Source organism: Diadema setosum, chromosome 5 (assembly GCF_964275005.1).
Source record: "Diadema setosum chromosome 5, eeDiaSeto1, whole genome shotgun sequence".
Classification (NCBI taxonomy): Eukaryota; Metazoa; Echinodermata; class Echinoidea; order Diadematoida; family Diadematidae; genus Diadema; species Diadema setosum.
In genome coordinates this window covers 27250525-27275937 of record NC_092689.1, presented here as the reverse complement: position 1 = coordinate 27275937, position 25413 = coordinate 27250525, and the positions used below count along the sequence as shown (strand labels likewise).

Genomic DNA, 25413 nt, shown 5'->3' with positions numbered 1-25413 from the left:
AACAATCAGTAGGCACTATAACAGACATGTTGAACATCGATAAACGTCGAACATCGATAAACATCGGATAAGTCGAAGAAAATTCGACGTACGCGTACCTCGAAATTCGCGTACGTCGAACCATTTTCTTCAGTCCCGACGAATTCGAGGTATCCGAGTTTGACTGTATTTCAGATTGACATCTAGAATACTTTGTTCAATAATAGACTAACATAGGAAATTTTGATGGAATACTATTAGGGGAAAAAAATCACCACCACCACAGCAGACACTTTAGACCAATTCATTTTGAGTGGTGTTATTCCTGTTTTTAGTCTTTGGAAGGGGGATGCTGAAGCAATCCTACATGAAGCAAATAAATTGTGAATTGAAAATGGAAAACAATGGAAAACCCTTGTGTACTAAACAGCCAACTACTTGCATCATTTGCATAAAAGTTTATTTGGGTATTTCACTATTTCTGGCGCGTCCTTCTAAAGCAGGACTCGAGTCAGAACACAAATCTGTCTGGGTTGTTGTCCTTGCAGTGTTGTTTGTTTGGATATTTGTTTTTTCTTTCTCACATGAAAATTCTTCTTCTTTGTGTGTGACTTAATTTTTCTTTCTCTTTTTGGAAAGAAAATGGGATCTTTCTCAAAGGTTGAAATCAATCATGAGTACCAGTACCTAGTACTTAAGATTAATTTGTCGTATCTGCATTACATAAAGAGATCAAAGGAAGACAAAAGTCTGAATGGGGGGGGGGGGTACTGTTCACATCATATGCCAGTGTCCACCTGGTTAGACATTAGTTACATGTAAATGGTTGGGTGTTGTAAGAGGTAAGAAGCTAGAATACATTATTTTGTATGCTTCCGTTTTCATAGTTCATTGTTGGTGCTGCCTTTGCTCATAAATACACACTTTACCTTTATAGGCTGTATGATCAATCCCCATCAGACACTTGGATTGTATACAACACTTTCATAATACACACAAACAAGGGCCTGTATAAAAGGGGTCAACTTCTCACAAACCTGAGAGAATAAGTTGACAATACTAGCAATGCTTCACCTGCAATGTAACATTTCTGGACTCCTTTGTTTTGTTTTGTTTTGTTTTGTTTTTCCTTTTTACTTGAAGTACTTTCATCAGGTAGACCTCGTGAGTAGTATCAATCCCTGGAATAAAACTGCAGTGTGCATATCGCATTATTAAAGTTCCTATTTACCTTTGGGAACAGTGATTTCAAAAATTTTCAAGATATGACATTTAATGCATATGTGTAGGTCTGTTGTACCACAAAGCATCCTATCATATACAATTTTTGCGATAAAGCCTAAAATATAAGGAAATATCTGTATTTTTCTCAATAAACCGTAACTGTAGACGGTTTAGTCTGGAAGAATTTTTATTACACCCATTGTTCACATTTTGTGTATTTAACAATACTTAACATCGTTTTTACTGATTAAAATTTTTACAGTGGTTGTTTCTATCCCTAACTCACATTTTTTAAAGCACTAATGCTGGGCTTTTGTTTCATCTGCAAATGGTAAATTATGCCTTTAAGTGCACTCAATATCATTTATAAAGCTTTGGTTCAAATACGAAGAACAAAGTTCTTTTTCTTTTCATTTTTGGTAATATCTTTGGTGACATAGGGATAGCAGTATGCTCTACAGCAAAGTACAAACCAGAGGCAGGACAGTCTTCTGTATATGAGTAGGTGTAGGCAGGGATTAAGCACATTTCAAACAGTACTGGTAACTTGCACTCTCTTCACTTTATTTCTTTTTTCTGTGAAATCTATTGGCCAAAATACAATGTCCAAAGTCTAGCAAAGTTTTACTTTCATTAGGCATGATCCTGTCTTTTCTTCTCTGTACTGTATCATGCTGAAACTTGGTTCAGGGTAAAAAAAAAAAATACATGTATCAGGCCTCTATCTATAGACATTTTGCTAAACACAGGGGCACACACAAAAACAACAACAACAAACCCACATTCCTGTGGAATGCCACAAGACTATCTGGACACCACCTGAACAATGGTCACATTACAATTGGAGGGCAAACACCCCTTTTGTTCTCTGTGGCTAAAAGATCCAGTCTGGTCAGAGGCAGTAACCTCTTCAGCGGTAGTCTGTGTTCTTCTATAGATCATAAAGAGTACGGTACTCGGTAGTCTTTGCTTGCCAACTAGCCAAGAATCTTTTTGTTTTCTCTCTCTCTGCTATATCAAGATTCCAGCTAACTTCATACACATCTAATTATACATAGGTTTTGTATGTGTGGGTACATTATACTTGTGATGATTTCATCCCTCATTTGAAAAGAAAAGCTTGGTGACTGATGCTTAGAATCAACCCTGTTGTTAACTGCTGGCAATTTCATTACGAATAATGTGCCACTGGACTTCTTTCTTTTCTTCTTTTTTTTTTCTTTTTTGGTGTGTTTTGTTTGTGGACGCAGTCCAAAGAGGGTCAAGGTACATACACACTGAATAAAGGCAACATGTAATGTTAAAATGACACATCTTTCCCAGTAATTTGCATTTAAGTGTTCTGTACTAAGTGTCTGCTATCAAAATGGAGCTTCTCTAGGCACAATGTTACCTGTACAGTATATTTAAAATCAGCTCTTGTACAAACAATCAACATTTGATACATAATATGACAGAACCATCAGAAGTTACAGTAAATACACCGCCAGCCTTTAGCTTGCAACTTGGAACTACACAAGATAGAGATTGAAAAAGGTACAACAACAAAAAGAAAATCTTTCGGTTCCAGAAGAAGAACCTCTGTGCACTGTGTGAAAGAGTTTACCGGTAGTGCCAAAAAGTAAAGCCCTTTTTTACACGTGAAAGAGGAGCAAAGCTCAGACTTGAAGCTGCGATTGTTGATCCTAGCTGGATTGTGTGCTGGGATTAGGCTCAGGATTCAGTGAAGGGGAAGAGAGGTTTTAAGAGTCTGGGCTACTCAAATTCTCCAAGGAAAAATACAAAACAAAACAAAACAAAACAATAGCACATGCAATCGAGCAGAGAAGGACTTCTTAACACTCTCCAGTGAAATCTGAATATGTAATGGGCCATACTTTGTCACCATTAATGAATGTAGGACTAATTCTTCATGTTGTCAATCAGTGCAAAGCTCTTTCATTTCACATGACTTGCATTTATTTTGATACCACACAAGAACAAGGCGAGATCCTTCCCAACAATGTACAGTGAAGTCACTTTGTGCATAATGCAAGCACAAACTAACCAGCTGGGATGCTTCTCTGTTTCCTAATTGGCCTATGGTAAAGTTTCAAAACCCAGCACAAAAGCGAATCATTCCATTTGGGTAGTAACATTTCATTCACGTTTTGATGCAGGCAGAGTTCCTACACTGCAGAATGGAGATGCACAGAAGCAGGTACAGGCTGTAACTATTTTTAGCCAGTATCATTGGCAGGTTATGGGACTTTACTGAGATCTGCTCAAAAAGTGATCAGCAGGAGACCTCCTATCCCCTAAAGTCTCTGTTTCTAACTCCCTGATAATTTCAGACTAATCTACAGGAGAGGAGGGGGTTCCTCAGGGGGCTACAGGGCACCAGACATGTAATGGGGGGGGGGGGTCATCCTAATATCAAAAATAGAACTGACACTTCCCCAGAAAAAAAAAAACATGAGGGGAAGATTGAACAAAAAGAACCATCACCACAGCATATCATTATTATGATGGCAGGAAATATGCTTGACCATGAAACTCTATGAACAGAGTAAGTGTCTTTGGTTTGCACGGAAGGGAATTCAGGAATACCGCGGAGGCAAAACTTTTTTCCCCCTGGTTGATGAAGAGTGTCTGTGTGTGTAGAAAGAGAGAGAGAGAGAGAGAGAGAAAGCACAAGCAAGGCATCATGACGAAATCTACAGACGTCAGCCATTTAATCACTTCCACATCACGCTGTGACACTTCACTGTGTGAAACAGAGGTAGTGAGATCTGCCATGAGTACCATGTTACGCCTGTGTATGTCGCACACTGTATATGATACCAGCTCAGCAAGCCCTCCTACAGTCGTTAGTTCCAACTGCCTGAGACAATGTTTCATTGACAGCACCTTATCAATGAATAATTCCAAATTTTATACTGAAACCCCCAGTTATGGCTGAAATAAACATAAACATAAAAACAACATTCAGACCGAACAGACAAGTCTACTCACAAAAAAGGCATCCCACACTTGCTAGTTTAGTAGCACACAGTTATTTGTCCTAACAAGTCTATGACTATTACTAGAAAACATGAATACCAAGGCGCTGTCCTTCCTGTAAATCAAAATATACTCACATGTACAATGTACTCTTATCTCTTTTAATGAAATAGCTTTACTCATATCAACTGAGTCTATCACCACAAGATATACTTCACATATCTTAAACAAATGTGAATTTGTTTACTGTAAAAATCTTATAGCACATTGAACTTACCCACTGCAAGTATGTTTGCTCAACACTTCAGCAAATTTCCTGACTGCAATATACCTGAAGATATCCGACAACTGCATGTAAAATATGACAGTGCACTGTTTCTAGGGTGCAGTTTCTTTATCATAATGTTCAATATTTCATTTGTGTGTATCATATCCAACCAACAAGGCATTGCAATGTCTTATCAGTATCACAGAGCTACAAACTGTAAACCTATGTATCATATAATACGGTGCTAAAAAGAGCACTTAAAAAAATCAATATGATTGCACTGACCAGTGTAATTACAGTACAAATACTGTATAAGGACTTTAACATGTTAGCATTTTTAATTTCATGATTAACTCGAGCTGAACATACACTACCCTGAACATCACACACCACTTGTCATTTGTGTCTTCCAGGCTTTTGTATTGTGATTGTCAATTTAAAGAAAGTATCCAGGGACAACAGCATCCACTTGGATCAACAACACTTATAAAAGTCTTATAAAAGTCTTATAAAAGTCAATGAAGTCAGCTTTTAAATAGCTACAGGCATGGCATTGAAACTCTTACAATGAATTGCCCTGATCAATACTGAACTTGATTTAGAGTTAAACATTGCCCTGAGAATCACACCCTACTTGGGTAATACTCATTGTGTCTCCCATTCTTTTGCATTGAGATTGTCCACATAAGAAAAGCTAAAGTATCTGAATAGGGACACCAACATTCACTTGTATCCATCGCGATGGATGGTAATCTTATAAAGTCAAAGAAGTCAGCTTTAGCTACAGGCATGGCATTGAAACCCGTAAGTTACCCCTGAATTGCCCCTGCTTTCAAGCTAAAAGTTACCAAACTCTTCCCCTTTTTTTAATGAAGACCTCTGACAATGGATGTCATGATCCTTTTCACAGCTTACCCACAAGTGGTTTCAGCCAAGCTCAAGTTCAAAGAGGAAGGGGCCTAATCCAGGGTAAACATCCCCCTTAGACTGAATAGGATTTAATTGGCTGCTTTAAGCAGACTGGAAAATCAACTTGATGCTTGATTGCTTCTTTGTTCTATCCTTCTAGAGGAAGGGGACCACTGAAAGGTCCTGACCCCTACCACTACCTTATTAAAGAGAAACAAAGTGTCTGGTTGAGAGTACATTATGGCTTGGTTATCAACAACAACAACAAAAAGTCCAACAAAACCACAAAGAAGTGAAGTCTTTTAGCTACAAATTATGTAAACTAGGTTCTGTCACTTAGTGCAGGGTATGTTTGTTGTACTGATTTGTGGTCAGATGTGCCCTGCCTTCCTTGTACATCAAACATGATTGCACCTCAGCCCAGTCAGAAATTTTGACACACTTGAAAAACATGGCAGTGCAGCTATATTATACAACCAAGGAGGTGGATACAACTGTATACAATTGCCTACTGACTTTATCTAGTTACAAAACATCATCAGCTCCAGGAGTATGCATACAAGTGTTTCTACTTTGTATGAATTATTGGAACGCCACAGACATCTTCAAGGAAAAATGTCCCTTTTAATTTTCTTGATGTTTGAAGACTTTATGTTCTGACAGAAGTGTGATGCATCAATCATGTGAAAACAGCAGACACAAATCTCAAACATCATGGTAGAGGGAAAACTTTTGCTTGTTCCTATGGTCACAAGCAGTACCATTCTATGAGTACGCGTTGCTCTCTGTGTTAAGACTGCTGCCAGTAGGTGTCTGTCATGCGCTTGCTCATGGTCATGCGTGAATTATCATGTCTTACAGACAACGAACGAGAGAGAGCACGCTCACTCAAAGACAGCTTTCTAACAAGACAACCAAACTGTGAACCCTCTGGAAACCACAGACACGACAAAGAGATAAAAAGGACGATTCAATCCCATGCGCCATGGTGTTGGTGAGTCACAATGTTCATGTAGGTTTGCAAAGTGGAGAATCCGACTTCTTTCCTTTTCTCTCTCTCTTTTTTTTTTTTTTTTTTTTTTTGGCCCCTTCTGGGAAGAAATACTTGTACATTGTACTTACATGGTAAAATGCAATGACATGCCATGTCAAATTTTATTTTCAACTGAGTAATGGTATTATTCATCAACACCCTGGGTAAAATATAATAAAGTTAAGAAGTTTTACGGTTTTAAATTTCTTACACTTTCAGTGACATCAGTTGCAATCACAAAGCATATAAGAAGCAATTCAATAACGTCATTGCCTCACAACTCTGCCACTGGTTAGTACACAAAATATCACATGACAATTATGTTTTTGATGGACAATTTGACAAACTACAATCCCTTCTCCTGAAGTCAGTATTGCTGCATGTGTACTGTATTGCAGGACAATACAAATTTGATGTGAAAGGATGCAACTTAAAAATCTTCAAATGGAATTCATGTCAAAAGACGAAACTGTTCTATAAACATTCATAACAGGTAATATTGAAGATTTAACACCTTCTCTCACTTCCTTTGATTATAATTAATATCACCAGTACTATGGAAACATGTGAGCTTTTAAGATTTCTTCTACTTCCTTACTCAATATCAAATTTTGACAAAACCTCTACCATTCTGTTAGGCCGATTAAATATCTAAAATCTATCAAAATCCAACTTGTTTGTAGTGCGGAGATGCACTGCAACACTGACATGTAAAGCCGACACTGACTTTTGCTACACAGAGCTTCCAATAGAACTGTAACAACATAATGAAAAAGGCCTATAGTATTTTACGGTATGTTCTAATGATCTTGAACGCATACCTGCCAACATTTCAAGATGAAATATCTTACTCATGGATTGCAAAAATCTTATTTTCTATGCAAACTGAAGTTAAAAATCTTACTCTCGCTCAAATCTTCAGAAAATACACATGAAAGGTAAATATTTTTTAAAAATCTGATTTTTCTGACAGAAAATCTGATTTTGCTATTTTCAACGTAAAAAATCTTACTGAATCTGATAAAATCTTACTAGTTGGCAAGTATGCATTCACACAGTCTATTGTTCACACATAAAACTTAGAGAACAAGCATACTTTTGCAGATTATCTGCCTTCTGTGATACTTGATTGTATATTATGCATTATGTAGCTCTGTGCCAACATCAGATCAGGGAGGTGTGATTCTGCAGAGGTACGTGCACATTGTATGCAGTTATAAAATGTGCAATATTGATTCCCATTTTTACAGCTAAAACGTAAGGCATTTAAATACACACATCATGAACAACTACAACACAAACACAGTTATCAACTCATTCAAATTCTTGTCTCTTGCCATAAGTTTATATTGTAGGCCTACAGTACATGTACGTCACATTCAAGTGACTTGCCACAACCAACCATAACAATTCATGCTAGAGGAGCAGGACTTGGCCATTGGGAGTACTTGTATGGTTAGGGAGAATGAGACTATAGTGTCAGGACATATCCTGTAAAGTTAATAATAATAGTTCAATATCCCCAAAAGGTTTTGAATGCATCTTGATATAGAATTTAATACACTTGAATAAATGATTGAACAGTGTTATCACTTGGATCACCTAGACATGAAGTAGTCTCCTAAAATACACACAACATTACAGATCTTCGCTTTTGCATGTGATGTACTGTAATTTACGCCTTCCTTCACTGTAAAGTCTTGAGGAAGGAGCATGATTATGCAAAGGGCAATGTCACAATGACATACACGACAGTATATGATTATTGGTACCATATCAAAGATCTAACCAAATGCTCCAAAACAATCCATTAAAGGCCTGCCCCATTGAAATACACATTCCCTTGAATGCAACACAAACAGACACGAAGTAAGCTTTTAACCTGACATGCATTCCAGTTCCAAAACAACATATTTACTTACCGTTCACAAATACCGGAAGTAGTACTACGATACCAGACGCCAGAAGCCATAGAGCAAACGCCGTTCTACTGACCGAAGACATCATTCTCATCGTACACCTTCCTGGCTTTTACAAATGAACAGACTGGTCTACTGCCAAAAGAAACGAAATCTACGCAGTCAGTCGCATAAATTCCCCACTCATTTCGATGTTAACTATCCACGAGTTCATAAGATATGTAAAGGATAAGAAAGCAGAGACATTCGTGCGAATCAAAAGACACCGTGAAGAACGCTAGTGAGGAGACTTGCGTGAAAGGGAATGCGCGAAATGGGTACAGAAAGCTAGGGCACCAGACCGGTTGTGTACTAGACGTTTACGGGAGCCTCTTGTATGTCCGCACAAAAGTTTGTTTTTCCACCTCCGGTGCGGTTTGAAAACCACAAAACTAGTGAAGCAGTGGGCACGGAATAGTCAGAACAAGAGTAAATATCCTCAATCAGAACTATTCACGCTCGAAATGTCTGAAAATAATGTGTCATGTAACGCCTGTGAGATAATCTCAGCTGTATCGAACTTTGGTGAAAATCTTTCGCTTTCTGGATCCTCAACAATTTTAGCAACTTTTTGTCAAGTACTAACACCGTTAGAACTCTCCAAAAGCGGTAGGAAATTTGGAAAGTACTTAATATTCCACAATAATCCAGATATAAGGTGAGTCCATAAGCAAGAACAGTCTCCAGACGATATATTCCCCAGATTTGTGTATGAGCAGGTCCGGATTTAGTCGTTTCCAAGGCAAAAATAATCTAGCGACACTGCCCTGCTACAAATCAGCTACACCGGCAGCGCAGCAGCCAGCAGGCTCACAGAGGGGTGGAAGTCAACGAACGAGAACGGACCGAGTTCGGAGCGACGCGACGGAGGTGCTCGCACTGTCCAGAGCAAAAACTTCCCAAACTTCCAGTTCACAGATTAGTTAAGAATTATGTTACTCCACAAATAAGACAACAATTCGTCTCCTTCCAAGGAAATGGGACAAAATGCTCCTTCCAGCAATCCTCATATAGCGCCAAGGGACACTATATTTGTCTTTCCGACCTACAGGCCCGCGCCGTCCACCATCTAGCTCAAGGCGACCAGCCGAGCAGTAGTGGCACAATTGTGTGTGTACAAGAACACTGTACTACACAGTAAACGAGTTTCGGTACTGTACCTCTCGGTACCCCTGTAGAACGGCGTTGACCGACCGCATCGCTACAGTCTCATGCTTCGTTCTGCACCGCCACACTAAACTTTCGACACGTAGAACGTAGCTGGCGGTTTTCCATTCGTTGTGTGCTGTTGATGTTGGCAAAGAGATTTTTCTCAAAATCTTTTGCTCTAAGAATACCCCTTTGGTGTCATTTACGACCCGTGTCAAACAGCATGAACACTGATTTTGTTGGTGTCACACCTTTCCGGGCAAGCTACGCGGGCTTGTTGCGAGTAGGGATTTTCCAGCACGCAGGAGAATTTTCTGCAGGCGGACAAGAATGTTTGCGAGTTTCGCACTTGTGTCTTACCTGCTAGACGCGTGTTATTTACCTTCTACTTACGTGTATTTCGTGTGACCTGCGTGAGAGCTTTGAAACAGATCCGTTTTCTGTTACGAGCGACTTATACGGATACTGCGAAGTACCTGCGTTGGAGTTGCTAGCGAGGTGCTGCCGATAAGAGTCTCCTACTGGTGTTCTGCGTGTACCTCTGCGGGCAACCCCCGCGACTCACTCGGAACAAGTTTTGAGCATGCTCAAGGCCTTGTCATATCGTATCTGGGGAAATTTTGGGGGTTGACTTGCGGGGAAACAAATAATTTGCTATACCCGGAGCTCTCCGCAGTTGATCCGCACCTGACAGTACCTAGCGCGTATCTTGCCCGTAGTTGCCCGGAGGTGCGCACGCAAGTCTGATTTACCCGCAGCCAAGTTTTGAGTATGACCAAAACTTTTTCCGGGTGAGTCGCGGGGATTGTCCGAGGAGGTCCACGCAGAACGCCAGTAGGAGGCCCTTAGCGGCAGCACCTCGCAGGCAACTCCCACGCAGGTACTTCGCAGTCCCCGTATGCGGCCATTCCTTCAGAGGAATTCATTCACTGAGTTGTCAGCCCCCACGCACCTGGCACGCAGGTCACACAGAATACCCGCAAGTATAAGATACATGCAAAACTCGCCCAAATCCTTGTCCGCCCTCAGAAATTATCCTGTATATGCTGGAAAATCCCAAGACGCAACAAGCCTACGTAGCTTGCCCGGAAAGGTGTGACAAGGTCTAGAAATGGTTGCGGGTAAAAAGGATTTGCATGCGCACCCCCGAGCGACTACGGGTGAAATACGTGCTAGGTACTGTCATGTGCGGGTCATCTGCGGGGACCTCCGGGTAGTAAAAATTGTTCTTCCTAAGCCGCACGCAAGGCTTGCCCGGAATTAAGGTGTGACACGGCCTTTAGAATTTCATGAAAGTTCACAAATGCAATATAATTTATATAATATATATATATATATATATATATATATATATATATATATATATATATATATATATTATAATCGATTATATACATATATATAAGGGAAAGTGTTGGACATACTACGTCATTTTTTTAATCATCAAGTTGAGTGGCAATTCTTATGTTCGATTGCAAGATAATAATGTTTGATTACAGTGTCAGTTGAGATGGGGCTTCAGGTTTCCAACTTTTTGGTGATGATTTTGTTGTTGGTTTTTTTTTTAGATAATGAAAAACATCTCATGAAATATGAAAGCGCAAATAATTCTAAAAGGATTCAAAGTTTATTTTGTGAAAATTTGTTTTGAATGGCTGAGATATCCAAAACAAAGTGACCCTAATAAAAGGTGGGTCCTACATCTTATTAGAATGATTTTGCTGTTTTTGGATATCTCATCAAATAAACTTTGAATTCCTCTTAGAATTGTATGCTCTTTAACATTTCATAAAGTACATGTAGTTTCTAAGTATCTCGCAAAAAGTTAAAGGGATGGTAGGGTACTGGTTGAGATGAGGATTGAGCCTTCAACTTTAGGCTAGATACTTAGAAATCACTTTAGAAAAAAGCATACAATTCTAAGGGAATCCAAAGTTGTTGTTGAGTTTGTTTGTTTTTTGATAAAAATCAGTTTTGAAATGGCTAAGATATCAAAGTAAAACAGAGCTATCCTATAAAAAAGGTGGATCCCACCTTTTCTTAGGATGGCATTTGTTGTGGATATCTCAGCCATTTCAAAACCAATTTTCATCAAACTGTTCTCTGAATTCCTTTAAGCAAAATCTAAAAGCCATTCTTTTTTTTAAATCCTATGTTAAATCACTTGCCGTGATCACTTGATATATCTGTGCTTATTCGCAATGATGCCTCGCTCGGGTGACTACATCTGCTTGATCAAAATTGCTACTTTATTTAGCATTGATACCTTGAGTTTTATCATGAACATTATATGCTATTTTGTACATTGCGTAGATTTTATAATCTCGACATATTGAATTATTGCATGTGTTTAGTCATCTTTCGTAATTAGCATGTTGTACCAAACGCTTAAATCATAACTTTGGAACCTACATCCTACAAGCATTGCTTTTTAGTAGGTTCCTCATATCACACATTATTATATGTCCTTATACATTTTGTGCAATTTCATCTCAAACTGACTGTTGTACTAAACGTATTTCATTCGAAATCAAATAGAATATGAAACCTGAATATGAAATATGGAATATGGAACATGAATTTAAAAAATAAATAGATAAATAAACAACTTTGAATTTCCTCTCAGACTTATATGCTCGTCCATATTTCATAAGAGGAGGTTTCTCATTATCTACAACAACAAAAAAATCATAAAAAAAATCATAAAAAATCGCTGGAAACCTGAAGCCCTATCTCAACCGAAAGGTTATCCCATTGAAAAAAGGGTATACTCACCTCAACCAATACTATACCATCCCTTTAAGTTGTCACTGCTCCCAGAGGCCTGCATCATTGCGCTGTGAACAGTTTTCTTGAAAATTTCATTAGACACGAATACAATAGAACCCATTTTGTAATAATTAAGTGGAGTAGCGGCAGATGAAGTTTGTAAGACAAGCCTATGACTTAGGTTGATGCTGCTCCAATATTGAGAGCTATTTCCTTAAATTTTGATGGCATATTTCAGTTGTGTAGTGAAATGATTTGCTCTCTACGCTTCATTCACAACCCTTCCGTGGTCACTGTACTTCATGCGGATTATATTTGTGAATAAAAAAACAAACAACAATAACAGAACAACAAAACAATGTAGGTATACATAATACGCGTTATTATAAATATTACCATTCATTCATTCATGCATTCATTCATTCATTCATTCATTTTTATTTGATCACGGTACTAACATCAGTCATGGCTGTTTTTCAGTTAGTAATGACAAGAATTCGAGGGAATTCACTTAAAATGTATCCCACCCACCCCCCCCCCCCAACCCGACCAAAAAACAAAAAACAAAAAACAAAAACAAAAACATGAAATAGGCATACATGCATTAGGACCTAGTGTGTACCAAAGAGTGTAGAAGCTACATTTTCTGTACTCTTTGTGTGTACCTTGCAAGTTCGTAGAGTATAGCGCGCATTCGTCGTTGGATGTCCGTTGTCATGGATAAGGTCATATTATGCGCATTGGTTTTATGCTATCAGAATCTACTTAATCCATGGACTATCTTAAAATCTATCTTTTTGCTCCAAGATCAGCATTTGGACAAAGTTTGATCAGAAGATTGTATTTAAATAGTTTCCTACTTCTAGTTGATCTATTCAAATTGTAATTTATTGGAAATTCGTTCGTTTCATTAAACAAGTAGTTTCATCATTTTCATTATACATTAGTTTATTTTTGCTGTCCATACATTAATATATTTTAGTATGGAAACTTTCCATACCTCACTTAATCATGTTTATTCAGGAGTGAAGGAGCTTTACAATTATTGTCCACGTTGAAAATGCATAGAAATGGGTAATCTGATAGTGTGACAATGTACTAGTATTATAGCATTGCACTTCGTAACAACTGAGGGCGCGCTTTAGTAATTTGTAACAGCACCGCCGAGATTTTGCCGAGACGAGACTGAGGAGGGGACTCAAGAATGAAGTCTTGTCAGATACGTCGTCTCATGTTGTATCCACTATACACTGACTTCTCTCAATAAGATCCTCCCTCATCAATCTACCTCGGCTCAACTTTCTTCTCCTACATCCCTCGTAACTCTCTACTGCCTGAACCCTATACATTCTACACACCCGTACCTGAATTCACATCCTACCTCCATCCTCCTTTTCTCTCCTAGAAATCAACAGTCTGCTTCTCTGTTATGCACTGGCACCATCCTGTATTTTGCCTGTATGTGAATGTGTGCAGATGTGCGTGCGCGCGCGCGCGCGCGTGTGTGTGTGTGTGTGTGTGTGTGTGTGTGTGTGTGTGTGTGTGTGTGTGTGTGTGTCTGATATTGAGGGAGAGTGAGAAAGAGACTGGGGAGGACGTATTATTTTTAGTCATGGGTCAAATCATCATATAGTAGGGGAGTAATGATTTTGTTAGCCCCTGGATTGAATTTTATGATTGATCAAGTTGTGAAAGATGATGACGGGCGTTTTGTGGTTTTAAGAGGGGATTTGTTAGGTTATAAACTGCTTTTGGGAAATGTTTATCTCCCAACAAGAGATAGGGTGCATCGACAAATTGATTTTCTTGGGAATTTGATGATTGTTTATCAAAATTATATTCGTTAATTTTAGGGGGAAATTTCAATGTAGTAAAGAATAAAGATTTGGATTACATGGGTGTAAGTACTAATTTGAGAATGAGTGTTAGTAAAGAATTAGAGGGGTTTTCAAAGAAAATGAATTTGATTGATATACATGGCGGAAACGGAACCCAGCGTTAAAGAGATTTACTTTTAGGCAAATTGCTCCCTTGGTTCAAAGTCGCTTTGGAAAGTTCAGTACGAACATGTGAGATTATATCATCAGTAGCACCTGATCATTCTGGGATTTTTTTTTTTTTTTTTGACAATTGAAACCTATTCGACATAATAAAAATTATGGGAAGTCGTATTGGAAATTAAATAATAGTTTGTGTTTTGATAAGGAATTTGTACAGGGAATGAATGAAGAAATAAAAAGTATTGAATCACAATGGTTGACGGAATTTGATACTAAATCATCTTTCTGGGATTTTTTAAAGGTGAAAATGAGAAATTTTGTATAGAAATTTTTGAAGAAAAAATCAAAGGAGAGAAGATTAAGTATACAGCAATTGGAATATGAAATATATATTTTGGAGAGAGATCTTTTGTCGTCTCCTGATAGTGGTGGAATTTTATAGGATATAGAGAGTAAAAAAAAGTGAATTTAAGAAATTGTATAATGTGTATACGGATTGATTAAAAGTTCGGTCAAGAGTGGTTTGGTATGAAGAGGGTGAACAGAATCAAGAGTACTTTGAGCAGTTGCTGAAGTCGAATATAGAGAAAACAGTTATACGGGAAATGTGTGATAATAAGGGAGAGGTGATTAAAGAGAAGGATGTGATAATGTGTTTGATTAGAGATTTTTACAGAAATTTGTATTCAGAAAATGGATTAGTGTGTGAAGATTTTAGAGAAAGTGTATTTTGTAAGGATATTCCTCAATTAAGTGATGAAAGTAAGAGTTTGTGTGAAGGAAAAATTACTAAAGAAGAATGTTGGGAGTGTTTAAAAAGTATGAAATTAAATAAATCACCTGGAAATGATAGTTTTACAGTTGAATTTTATTTCACATTTTGGTCACATATTATAGGAAGTTTATGGGTTGAAGTTTTTAATGAAGCGTTTGAGAAAGGTAGTTTAGCAACGTCTAAAAAACAAGGTGTAATAACATTGATTGAAAAGGGGGGCAAAGATCCATTATATATTAAAAAGATATATAGACCGATTACTGTCTTTGTTGAATACGGATTATAAGATGCTTTCTAAGATAATGGCAAAGCGAATAAAAAGAGTTTTATATGAGATTGTTCATCTGGATCAAGTGGGTTATATAGAAAACAGGTATATTGGTGAGGCTTTGCGTTTAATAGATGATATGATTTTTTATTGCAAAAATTATTGTGAAGAAGAGGCATTATTTTTGGTAGCAGTTGATTTTGAAAAAGCGATTGATTCAGTTTCGCACAAATTTTTATCTAAGGCATTAGAATTATTTGGGTTTGGTGTGTCGTTTCGTTCTTGGGTAAAAATTTTGTATAACGGAATCAGTAGTTGTGTTATGAACGAAGGTGTTCGACAGGTTATTTTGATATAAAGCGAGGAGTGAGGCAAGGCGACCCACTTTCACCATATTTGTTTTTATTGGTAAAGACAATTTTGGCGCAGGCGGTGAGAAGGGATATTGGGATTAGAAGAATTCAGTTTGATAAATTTGAGGTTCGGCAAGTTTTATATGCTGATGACATGACCCTATTTGTTAGACATAGGTCATCAATTATCAGAATACAGGAAATTTTGATGGATTTTTATGAATTAAGTGGTTTAAAGGTAATTATTGATAAAACAAAGGTAATGAGGATAGAGAAGAAAAAGGGAGGATCTGAAAGGTTACCCATGGGAAATGTTGTAACTGAAATAAAGATTTTAGGAGTGTATTTTGCATTGGATATTATCAAGGTCAGAGAAGAATTGAATTATAAAGAGATATTGAGTGAAATTAAAAGACTTTTGAGATGGTGGAGACAAAGAGATTTAACTGTAATGGGAAAAATACATTTGTTTAAAACATATGCTCTATCAAAATTATACATTATGTTTCTTCATCATTAGAGGTTCCAACCTGGGTAGTGGCAGATATTAATAACATTTGTTTTGAATTTATATGGAATGGAAAAGATCGGATTAAAAGGGCTATATGTTATCAGGATTATTGTGAGGGCGGCCTTAGAATGATAAATTTTGAATTATTTGTTTAGAGTCAAAGAATTATGTGGTTGAAGAGATTGTTATATGGTGAGAATTTTATGGGATGGAAACTCTTTTTTTTATTACATTTTTAGATCTGTTGGAGGAAGATTGATATTTTTGTGTAATTATTATATAAGATTATTAAAGCTTAAAGTACCATTGTTTTATTTAGAAAGTTTGAGGGCATGGCAAGAAATGGAGAATAACCGGAATTATCAAGAAGGTAAGATTAATCCATTTCTTTTTTAATAATAAGGATTATTTGTGTAAAGGGATTTTTTGTGAAAATTTGTATAGGAAAATATTTATTTAGTAAAGCGAATTTTGGAAAAAGATTGTTTAAGAGCAGCAGTACATTTTCACAGGTTAGGATTGATATTGAAAATATAGTTAAAGTTTGGAAAATAGGGGAGGTTGTTGTAAAAAGTCAGAAATTTGAGGGAAATATGTATGATTTTTATTCTGTTGATAAAGAGGAATATATTATTTCTTTGAAAATTTGTGAAAATGTAATTTTATTGAAAGATGTCTCATTTAGAAAGGTGTATGAACTCTTAGTTACAAATTTACAGCAATTGTATACTTTACGTATTAAAGATGGCCAAAATGATTTTTTGTTTTCGAAAAAGGAAATTACACATATATTTCTAAGACCAAGAATGACAACGCTTTTAACAAAACTCAGGGAATTTCAGTGTAAATTATTACATGGAGCTGTTTATACAAAGGAAAATCTTTTTGAGTTTGGTTTCGTTGAAAATAAGCGATGTTCTTTTTCTGAGCAATCGGTATCAATATAAACATTTATTTTGGGATTGTGGGCATGTTAATTATGAATTTGTGGCAGAAAGTAATAGATAGGTTTGAGATGACAGATCTTTGAAATATAGAGTGGAAAGATGTTCAATTTGGTCTTATGGGAACGGACCCAAAAATGAAACTTTATAATACAATAATTTTCATTTTGAAGTATATTCTTTTTAGATCTAGGTCGGAGGGAGAAATTCCTACTTTTGAGGAAATTTATAAGAGATTATAGTAAGATTTCGGGATGAAGAAAAAGAAATTGCTGTAAAAAGAAATAAGTTGGGATTACATTTGCTGAAATGGGAAAATGTTTCTGAAACAAGGGCCTAAGTATTTTTTTATTCTTTCTTTAGTATCATTTATCATTGGTGAAGGCAATATTATGTGTTATTGGCTGCGCGCGGGGAGGGGTATAAAGCTGTCGCTGGCATAAACGTTATATTGATTTTATCAGCAGAGTTGAGTTTGATGAGTAAGTTGTTTGACGGATTTGTATATGAATTCGGAGTGGTGCTTGCGTGCGGGCGGATGCTGTTTTTATGCATAAGGTCCATTTAATATGTTTTACGTATCAACATTGGAAGTCGTTTCATCAGGAAGGAAGGTGGTATCGGTTCGGGTGTGTGTGTGTGTGTGTGTGTGTGTGTGTGTGGGTGTGGGTGTGTATGTGTGTGTGTGGGTTGGTGAATGTGGGTGTGGGGTGGTTTAGGTTTTGGTTAATGGGGGTTGGTGGGATGGGGATTTGATTTGAAGAAGGATAGTTATAAATGGTTTGACAGATATTGGTATAGTAGGATTTAATATTTAGGATAGACGAAGATTTGTTTTCGATTGGGAGGGGAAGGGTTAATTGGTTGGGTTTTCTTTTTTATGAATGATTTCATTCTAGATTTGTATAATGTATTTGTTTTTTATGTATATGTCCTCGTAACTGAGAAGGAGTTACATAATTCAATATTCAAAGGATATAGATTTGATACGCTTACGATGGTGGTCTCCTGCATTCAATGATCTCTGTTATTTACTGAAAAATACTGTATATTTTATTTTATGTTTTTGTGTACTGCTCAATGCAATCACCATGTGTATCTATTTGTATACTGTTATCAATCTATTTAACTGCACTTGCTATTCTTTGTCTTTGTATTTTTTTGAAATTTGTATTTGAATTATATTTGATTGAATGCAGAAATAAAACAAATCAAATCAAATCAAAAATATAGATTTGGTACATGTCAAAATTTTCTCGTGAAGAAATTGTTAGTAGGGTTGATTTATAATCGAGTTATCTATGTTGAAGAGAGATTATTTGCAGTATAAATTGACAAATGGATTTGTTTGTGTTTTGAATTGCATTTGTACCGTTTTTGTTCATGTTACACCCATAATGGGTTGATTTATGATTGATTTGAATGAAATCAATAAATATCAAGGAAAAAACAAAAAGTGTGTGTATTTGCATGTGTTTGTGTTATTTTGAGTGATTAAGCACGCATTGACAAGTCTGATCAAGTTGATGAAGATGAACAATAATCATACAAGAAAATAATCATACAAAACTCGCAACCATATTACAAAAGTCATATGATAAAGTATTCACCATGATCAACTTGATCAGACTCATCAATGCTGCGTATATCAATTGCTCAAAATACATTTGAATGCAAAGAAATCATTACCCAAATGCCTGAAGTAAACTAAAATTTCAATGATTCGAACGAGATATCCATTTTAGACATAAATATTGATTAAGCACCCTGTTTATGTCTTAATTTTCTTTTTATTTATGAAAAAAAACCCTCTCCTCATCTAAATGATTGTCTCCCTCGACTACAACCACCCGAGCCACCACCACCCACACCAAACTAATCTACACACATCGCACGCACACCCTATTCACATCCTCACACTTACCAAACACATACAAAAAAAAAACAAAACAAAACAAAACAAAACAACACACACACACACACACACACACGATTCACGCACACACGCACACACGCACACATATGCTCACAATATGTATAACCTGATTACACTCCAATGTGCTATTGTTGCCTGTTTCTCTTCCTAACCCGTTTCGAAGTGCACTGGTCTCAAAAGAAAAAAAAAAAGAAAAATCATTACCGGTATCAATACAAGTTGGTGTATCAAGATTTTGTCACACACAAAGACACACACACAAATGCTAATACACACTAATGCGTCCATCCTCGTATTGGGATTATTGGTTTTTGTTTTGGATTTGGTCGTTGTTGTGTTGGGTTTTTTTTTTTTTTCATAGTTCGTCAAGCACAGCCTCTTCCGTATTACAAGTCGATATTATTTGATTGTTGTAATATTGTAACAAGTGATCGCAATGCCCAATTAATGTGCATAGAATTATTTTCTAATTCAGAAAATTTAGAATAAATTCCATTGCAGTTCAGTATAAGACTTATAACGGGATGACATCGGTTACAGTATATTCCGAAGGTTCGTTATTCCGAATTTTCGTTAATCCGAAAACGAAATAAGGTTCATAATTCAGAATTTTTGCTATAGTACGCACCTTCTTTTCATTTTCATTTTCTGATCAGCTAACCCTCGGAATAACGAAGCTTATTCCATATTCAGACCATGGACCCTACGATAGGGTCCATGTTCAGACTAACAAAACTTCGGTATAAAGATGCCTTTTGAATAACGCCACAAAATGTTCGGATTAATTATACAGAATTGTGTGTTTCGGAATGAAATATCTTATTTCATTTTCGGATATACGAACCTTCGGAATAACGAACATCACCCATGACTTCATCATTCAACTAATCCAACTCAACTAATTGCGGATGCACGTATAACTGCAACACGTGTGAACTTTGTATAATCCCTTAGCTTTATTATGTATACGATTTTAATCAAAGTATTACCATTCTGTTCTGTTTGGTTTTATATTATCTAACAAAGTCAACTTGGACAGGGGATGCCTTTGTACTCTCAGTCGGAAATTCTCTCTTCCAAGTTTAATGTCTCTGAAGTTATTGTCAATTGTAACAGCATGCATAACTAAGTAACCTTTCTGTAAGTATGTTTACGAAAATATGCATGCCACTCATGATGTTGCACTATTGTAATACGACTTGTGAACTTCTGAAACTTTATGGTTTAGCGCCCTCTGTCGCCCGTGCGAGATTATTCTTCAATCTGATTCTGGCATATTATTATCATGCAGGCACATGGTATAAGAATCATATTGAGGAGTAAAATTCTGCAAGCAAAACGATGAAGATTTGATTAAAATCTTATCAAAAGTGAAGGAAGTTCTGACATATCAAAGATTTACTAATTTTTGGCAAGCAGTTCTCGAACAGTTTCTCTTTTTTATGAAGCGCACACAGCTAGTTATTAATTGCATTTGTTGTAAGTAGGGCCTATGTATTATGTTTACTATTGTTTTTATCATTGTGTTTTAATACTGTTTTATTGTATTTACTAGTTTTCGCATGATAGATGGCTCCAGTGCACTCAGAAACACCAGTATAAAGCGCCATATAGATGCAATTATTGTTATTATTATCATTATTATTATTATTATCAACAGTTGATATGAATATGCAAATGACATAGATGATGACGTCATCATCTCACAATTTTCCATCGATTGTGTAACACACACACGTGCACACACACACACACACACACACACACACACATGCACACGCACACACAAAAGAAGACACAAAACTTTTCTCTCTTTCTTCTCTACTAGAAAAGATTAAAGCATAATGTTATTCCTGGCTTGATACTAGTCACTGAAAAGTAACGATCAGTCAAATATACGTTAGGATTTGAGACGGCATGAAATGACTGGGGCATAGTTGCGTTAAAACATTAAACCGGATATTTCAAGATAATGGTATCGTCATCTCACTATGTATATAGATTCATATTGACTGTCGAAAATCTGTTGCTTTACGAAAATTGGCGGAACTTCGCAAAATAAAACTTTCATTACTTTCATCCGATTTTGATCAAATTTTTGTTGTGCTTGTACAATCAGTGCGCTCACAATTCCTTTCAGCTTAACTTTAAACTGGTCCGCAATCCCCCTTTAAGCTCTGTGTGTTTATTCTAGCAGTGATTGCTGGCATTTAGATTTTTTTTTGTGTGTGTTTGTCAAAATTACAAGATTAAAGGTGAGTAAGACTGTGGAAGGGAGTGATATAAAATTCATTATTTAAACTAATTTATTTTGTTGTGCATTCTATGACGGATGCAATGTTGTGTTCGTCAAATCAATTTGATTCGCGTCTTGTGAATAAAACTAAACTTCAACGTAAGAATCTATCGATATTTACTGTACATCGTTCGATGGGTTATATTAGTTTCATTCCAAAAATAAGATAACGACAATAAAGTGTAACCTTTTTGGACATGTTTGTGTATTATATTATGGACCTAATATACATGGACATTCATTGCATCGTTAATTAATTCATGCACCTGTACATCTCAAAAGCGCCACGAAGACATTTTAGCATGCTTCACTGCTTTGATCCCATGATCGTCACCGCCAGCAAGCCGGGAGAAGAACAAGACGGAGATTCGAAAATCTAAAACTTTTCTATGCGCAGAAGAAAATAACTCACAAAAATCAAGTAAAGTGAATGCGCAGTTGTGGCGTAATGTTAGGAAATCATACCTCAAACAATTTCGCTTGGGAGAAGCAGGCAGTTTTTAAAAGAAATTCAACATTTTGCAGAATGATTGTCATTTGTGATCTCAATATTTCACTTTTCCGCAGCTTATTCCAGAGCAAAAAGGGACAGTAATGGTAGAGAACAGGTATATCTTGCCATTAGGCAAGGTCTTATGAGTGTGCGAAAATGTGCGAATCAGCAATTACCCATTTTTTGACACAAAATTTGTCATGATCTCAAGTTTGCTGCTCCTCATCATCTGTATTATTTATTCAAAGACATTTCCGTCTAAAAAAGGCACATCAGCGAAACAAGACTGAAATGAAGGAAACGATTCTTTTGTTAGTGACGATACAGGATCACATGTAATCATCATTGTCCAGACACCTGAATGTACTCATTAAGATGCACATAATCATTTGTCGGCGACGATCATTACATCAAAGAAAGACTGCCTTGAACAGTCCATGTATTAGGTCCATGATTATATTGAGCCAATGTTAAGCACGTTGCTTATATTTGCTGTCAGTCTTGCAGCGTTGTGCTCTCACTATTAGAATTTATCTTTCAAATTATGTGCTTGAAACAAAAAGATCAAGAAGTTTCCTTTCTTTCGCTCTAAATCTCATCGAATTTTGGCAGGTGAACGACTTCACCTTGGGTAAATAGTATCTTTTCCACAGAGTTGAATGGGCTTCATGGAATTTATCGTGCATACGATTTTGTCCATCACTGTTTTCCACTTGTAACCTCTCAAAATAAATTCTCATAAAAATATTGTTTCCGGACCATGCACGGTACATAAAGATATTTAACTTTTACAATTTATCCCCTTATATTGTTTATAGTTGATGCCGAATCTTGCGTTCATTGTAACATTTTTGCAATAAAAAATGATATACGAATTGACTTTGTAAGAAGGGATGTTTGATCAGCTATAAAGGCAAACAGCAATAAAATTGTTGCTATGGCATACAACGATGAGAGTAATAAAAAAAAGGCGACTGAATATGAAAATAGCAAATAAAAATCATTATTAAGAATCAATTCAGGGATATGATATTCGATCTGTAATACTGCAAGGATGTGTCAGTTATATTTTCTGATAATCAAAATAATCCCCATGTTTACTATCACAAATTATCATTGCCAAGGATTGTGAAATGGCTTGAGTTTAAGAAGCTGCCATGGCAAATATTTACATCCAAACCTTAGCCCATGCAGGGAACATTCATGGGTAAGTGTTGACATTTTGATAACTGAAGTTTCGGTGCTCTAGATTTTCCCCTCTCTTTCTTTTTGCTTCAAATTGTTTCTGTTCTGTTTCCAACCATGCTATTGATATATCTTTGTCTGCAATCCAGGATTTAACAAGTCTCAGAAATGCAGTAGATCAATAGAATTACTTGACAGTGCAGATGGTAATATCTGGATGTGTGATGGCTGGATAAACAATGTATAATAGTCCAGGCTAGGCTCCATAGAAAGTGCACCTAACCTTGTTTTTTAATATATACAATGTTTTTTGATGGTTTCTTGTCAATTCGAGGGTGCTGATTCCAAATCCGATTGATGCCACTCGCGTAACCTTGAGCATTTTCGGCAAAATGCAAAAATCCAAAATGGCCGCCAGAATATGCTAATTTGGCCATTATAATCCCAGTTATGTCAATTTTATGACCAATTATTCCATCAAAGTTTTTAAAATTTTTGTTCCTTGAGTAATTCTACTCGCACATGCACGAAATTTTTCATTTGAAGAGGTACATTTACTATTTCAAGCTTATTTTCAATTCAAAATGGCAGCCACTCCTATACTCATGTACTATATGAATGGCAAAAAATATGCATAGAAATAGAAGACGAATTTTCAGTCACATACCTACGCTTTTATCAAGTTTTGCATGTGCAATGCAAATCTGATGAGTGCCACTAGCAAAACAAGCAAACAAACAGAAAATGTATTGTTTTTAGGTCTATTATATTCTTCTTTATACAAAACTTCAAAATGGATCCCACTCATATACCCTTGCACAATATGAACGGCAAAGTGTACATGGAAATAAACAAATTTTCTTTTATTTCTGTCACTCAGGTACACTGTTTATCAATTTGTGTGCTGATTATAAATCAGAAGGTTGTTAGTAACAAAAACTGTTTTATTTTTTGATGCAAACATCCAAATTTGCTACGTAAATCTGAATTTTCCCCTAGGAATTGGAAAAGTCCACCAAAGCTTGAATTGACGCCAACATCAAAATTGTTTATCAGGAATCATTACATATTATGAACATTTGATAGCTACTTGCCTTGAGATGTTCAACATCATAATATTCACTCTGATTTACTGCATTAAAAGGCTGAATCCTAAATGATAACACAAATGAAATTTCCAATTACCTGTCCTGTTCTACATTATATAAAAGCGATATTATACAAACTTTTCAGTCCCCTCATCCAAGAAGAAACATGAGGCAGGGGAAAGTGGAAAAAAGGGACCACCTCACTTCCTGTCGTCAAATCTTTGAAATGAAAACAATGCCCAAAAGTTTTTCATGTTAACCCAGATGAATTATATATGGTAGATGAATTTTACCACCATCTTTTTTTTTCGGAGTGAATGTGTTTGCGTATATGATGTCAAGGGAGAGTCTGAGATCTGTACAGTGCTACCTCATTCTGAAAGCAGCGTTATAACAACTTCACACTGCTTGTCTTTAATCTTCAGCTCTTGCAGATTCAGGATTGCTCTACATGTAGGTAACTAGACCAGCTGTGTTAGGACTCTGAATGATGGCCTCCTTTTTGGTGGCTGTAAACTAACTCCACTAGAGCTCTTTGTACATGGTGACATAACATTCACTTCACGTAGGAAGTTTGCAGATGATCTTGACTTTACGTCTCATAGAAAGTCCTTGGATGACATCAGCCGAGTACTGACCCATCTGAAGACAATAGAGGAGTACTTCACCTTCTGGAGACTTTGCCCCAACCTTCATAAGATTATCATCAGACCCATGCCTTCCATCTTACCAACGCCATGTTCAAGGTAGCCCTCTGTGGCAAGCCTTCCAAGCATAGGCTAAGGAAGTCTACCCTTCTTCACTGGCACTCGATCACTCTCCCTCACGCTGGAAGGAAAGGATGGCAAGTGTCACCAGTGCCGTCAACGCATACCCTGACCTTCTAAACACGATAGCATGGGGGCATTTCATGAAGCGTTTTGTCTGACAAATTTGTCTGACAAACTTGCTCTCAGCCAATCGGATGCAAGAATTTTAGTAGCTTATAACAGTTTGTCAAAAAGAAAAGATCTGACCAAACGCTCTATGAAATACCCCCTTGAACGACCCGCCATCAATGCGTCTGAAATCCCACAAGCCTAGATTTCCCTCCCTTAACTTGAAAGCTTTGACCCCAAAACATGTTGGTGCAGATGCTGGTCGGATGTCATCTCTGATACCACCCAAGTTACCTACAACTGTCTCTGGCCTGGCAACAAAGCCATAGGTCTTCAACGGGTGGTGATCAAGCAAGTCTTCATGTCTTCACTCTGCTTCTATGGCAAATAATCGTCCTCTGACCCCTGAGGAAGT

The 25413-nt window shown here is 36.7% G+C and overlaps 1 protein-coding gene across 1 annotated transcript in view; it reads right to left on the bottom strand.

The window, feature by feature from the left end:
* The window catches only part of LOC140228817 (extracellular matrix organizing protein FRAS1-like), a 241756-nt gene extending 232321 nt beyond the window's left edge, over positions 1 to 9435 (bottom strand). The window contains exon 1 of the mRNA XM_072309090.1: positions 8318 to 9435. Coding sequence (XP_072165191.1) covers positions 8318 to 8408 — 91 coding nt within the window. The 5' untranslated portion in view covers positions 8409 to 9435. The remainder of the gene's footprint in view (positions 1 to 8317) is intronic.
* Between the last annotated feature and the right edge of the window lie 15978 nt (positions 9436 to 25413).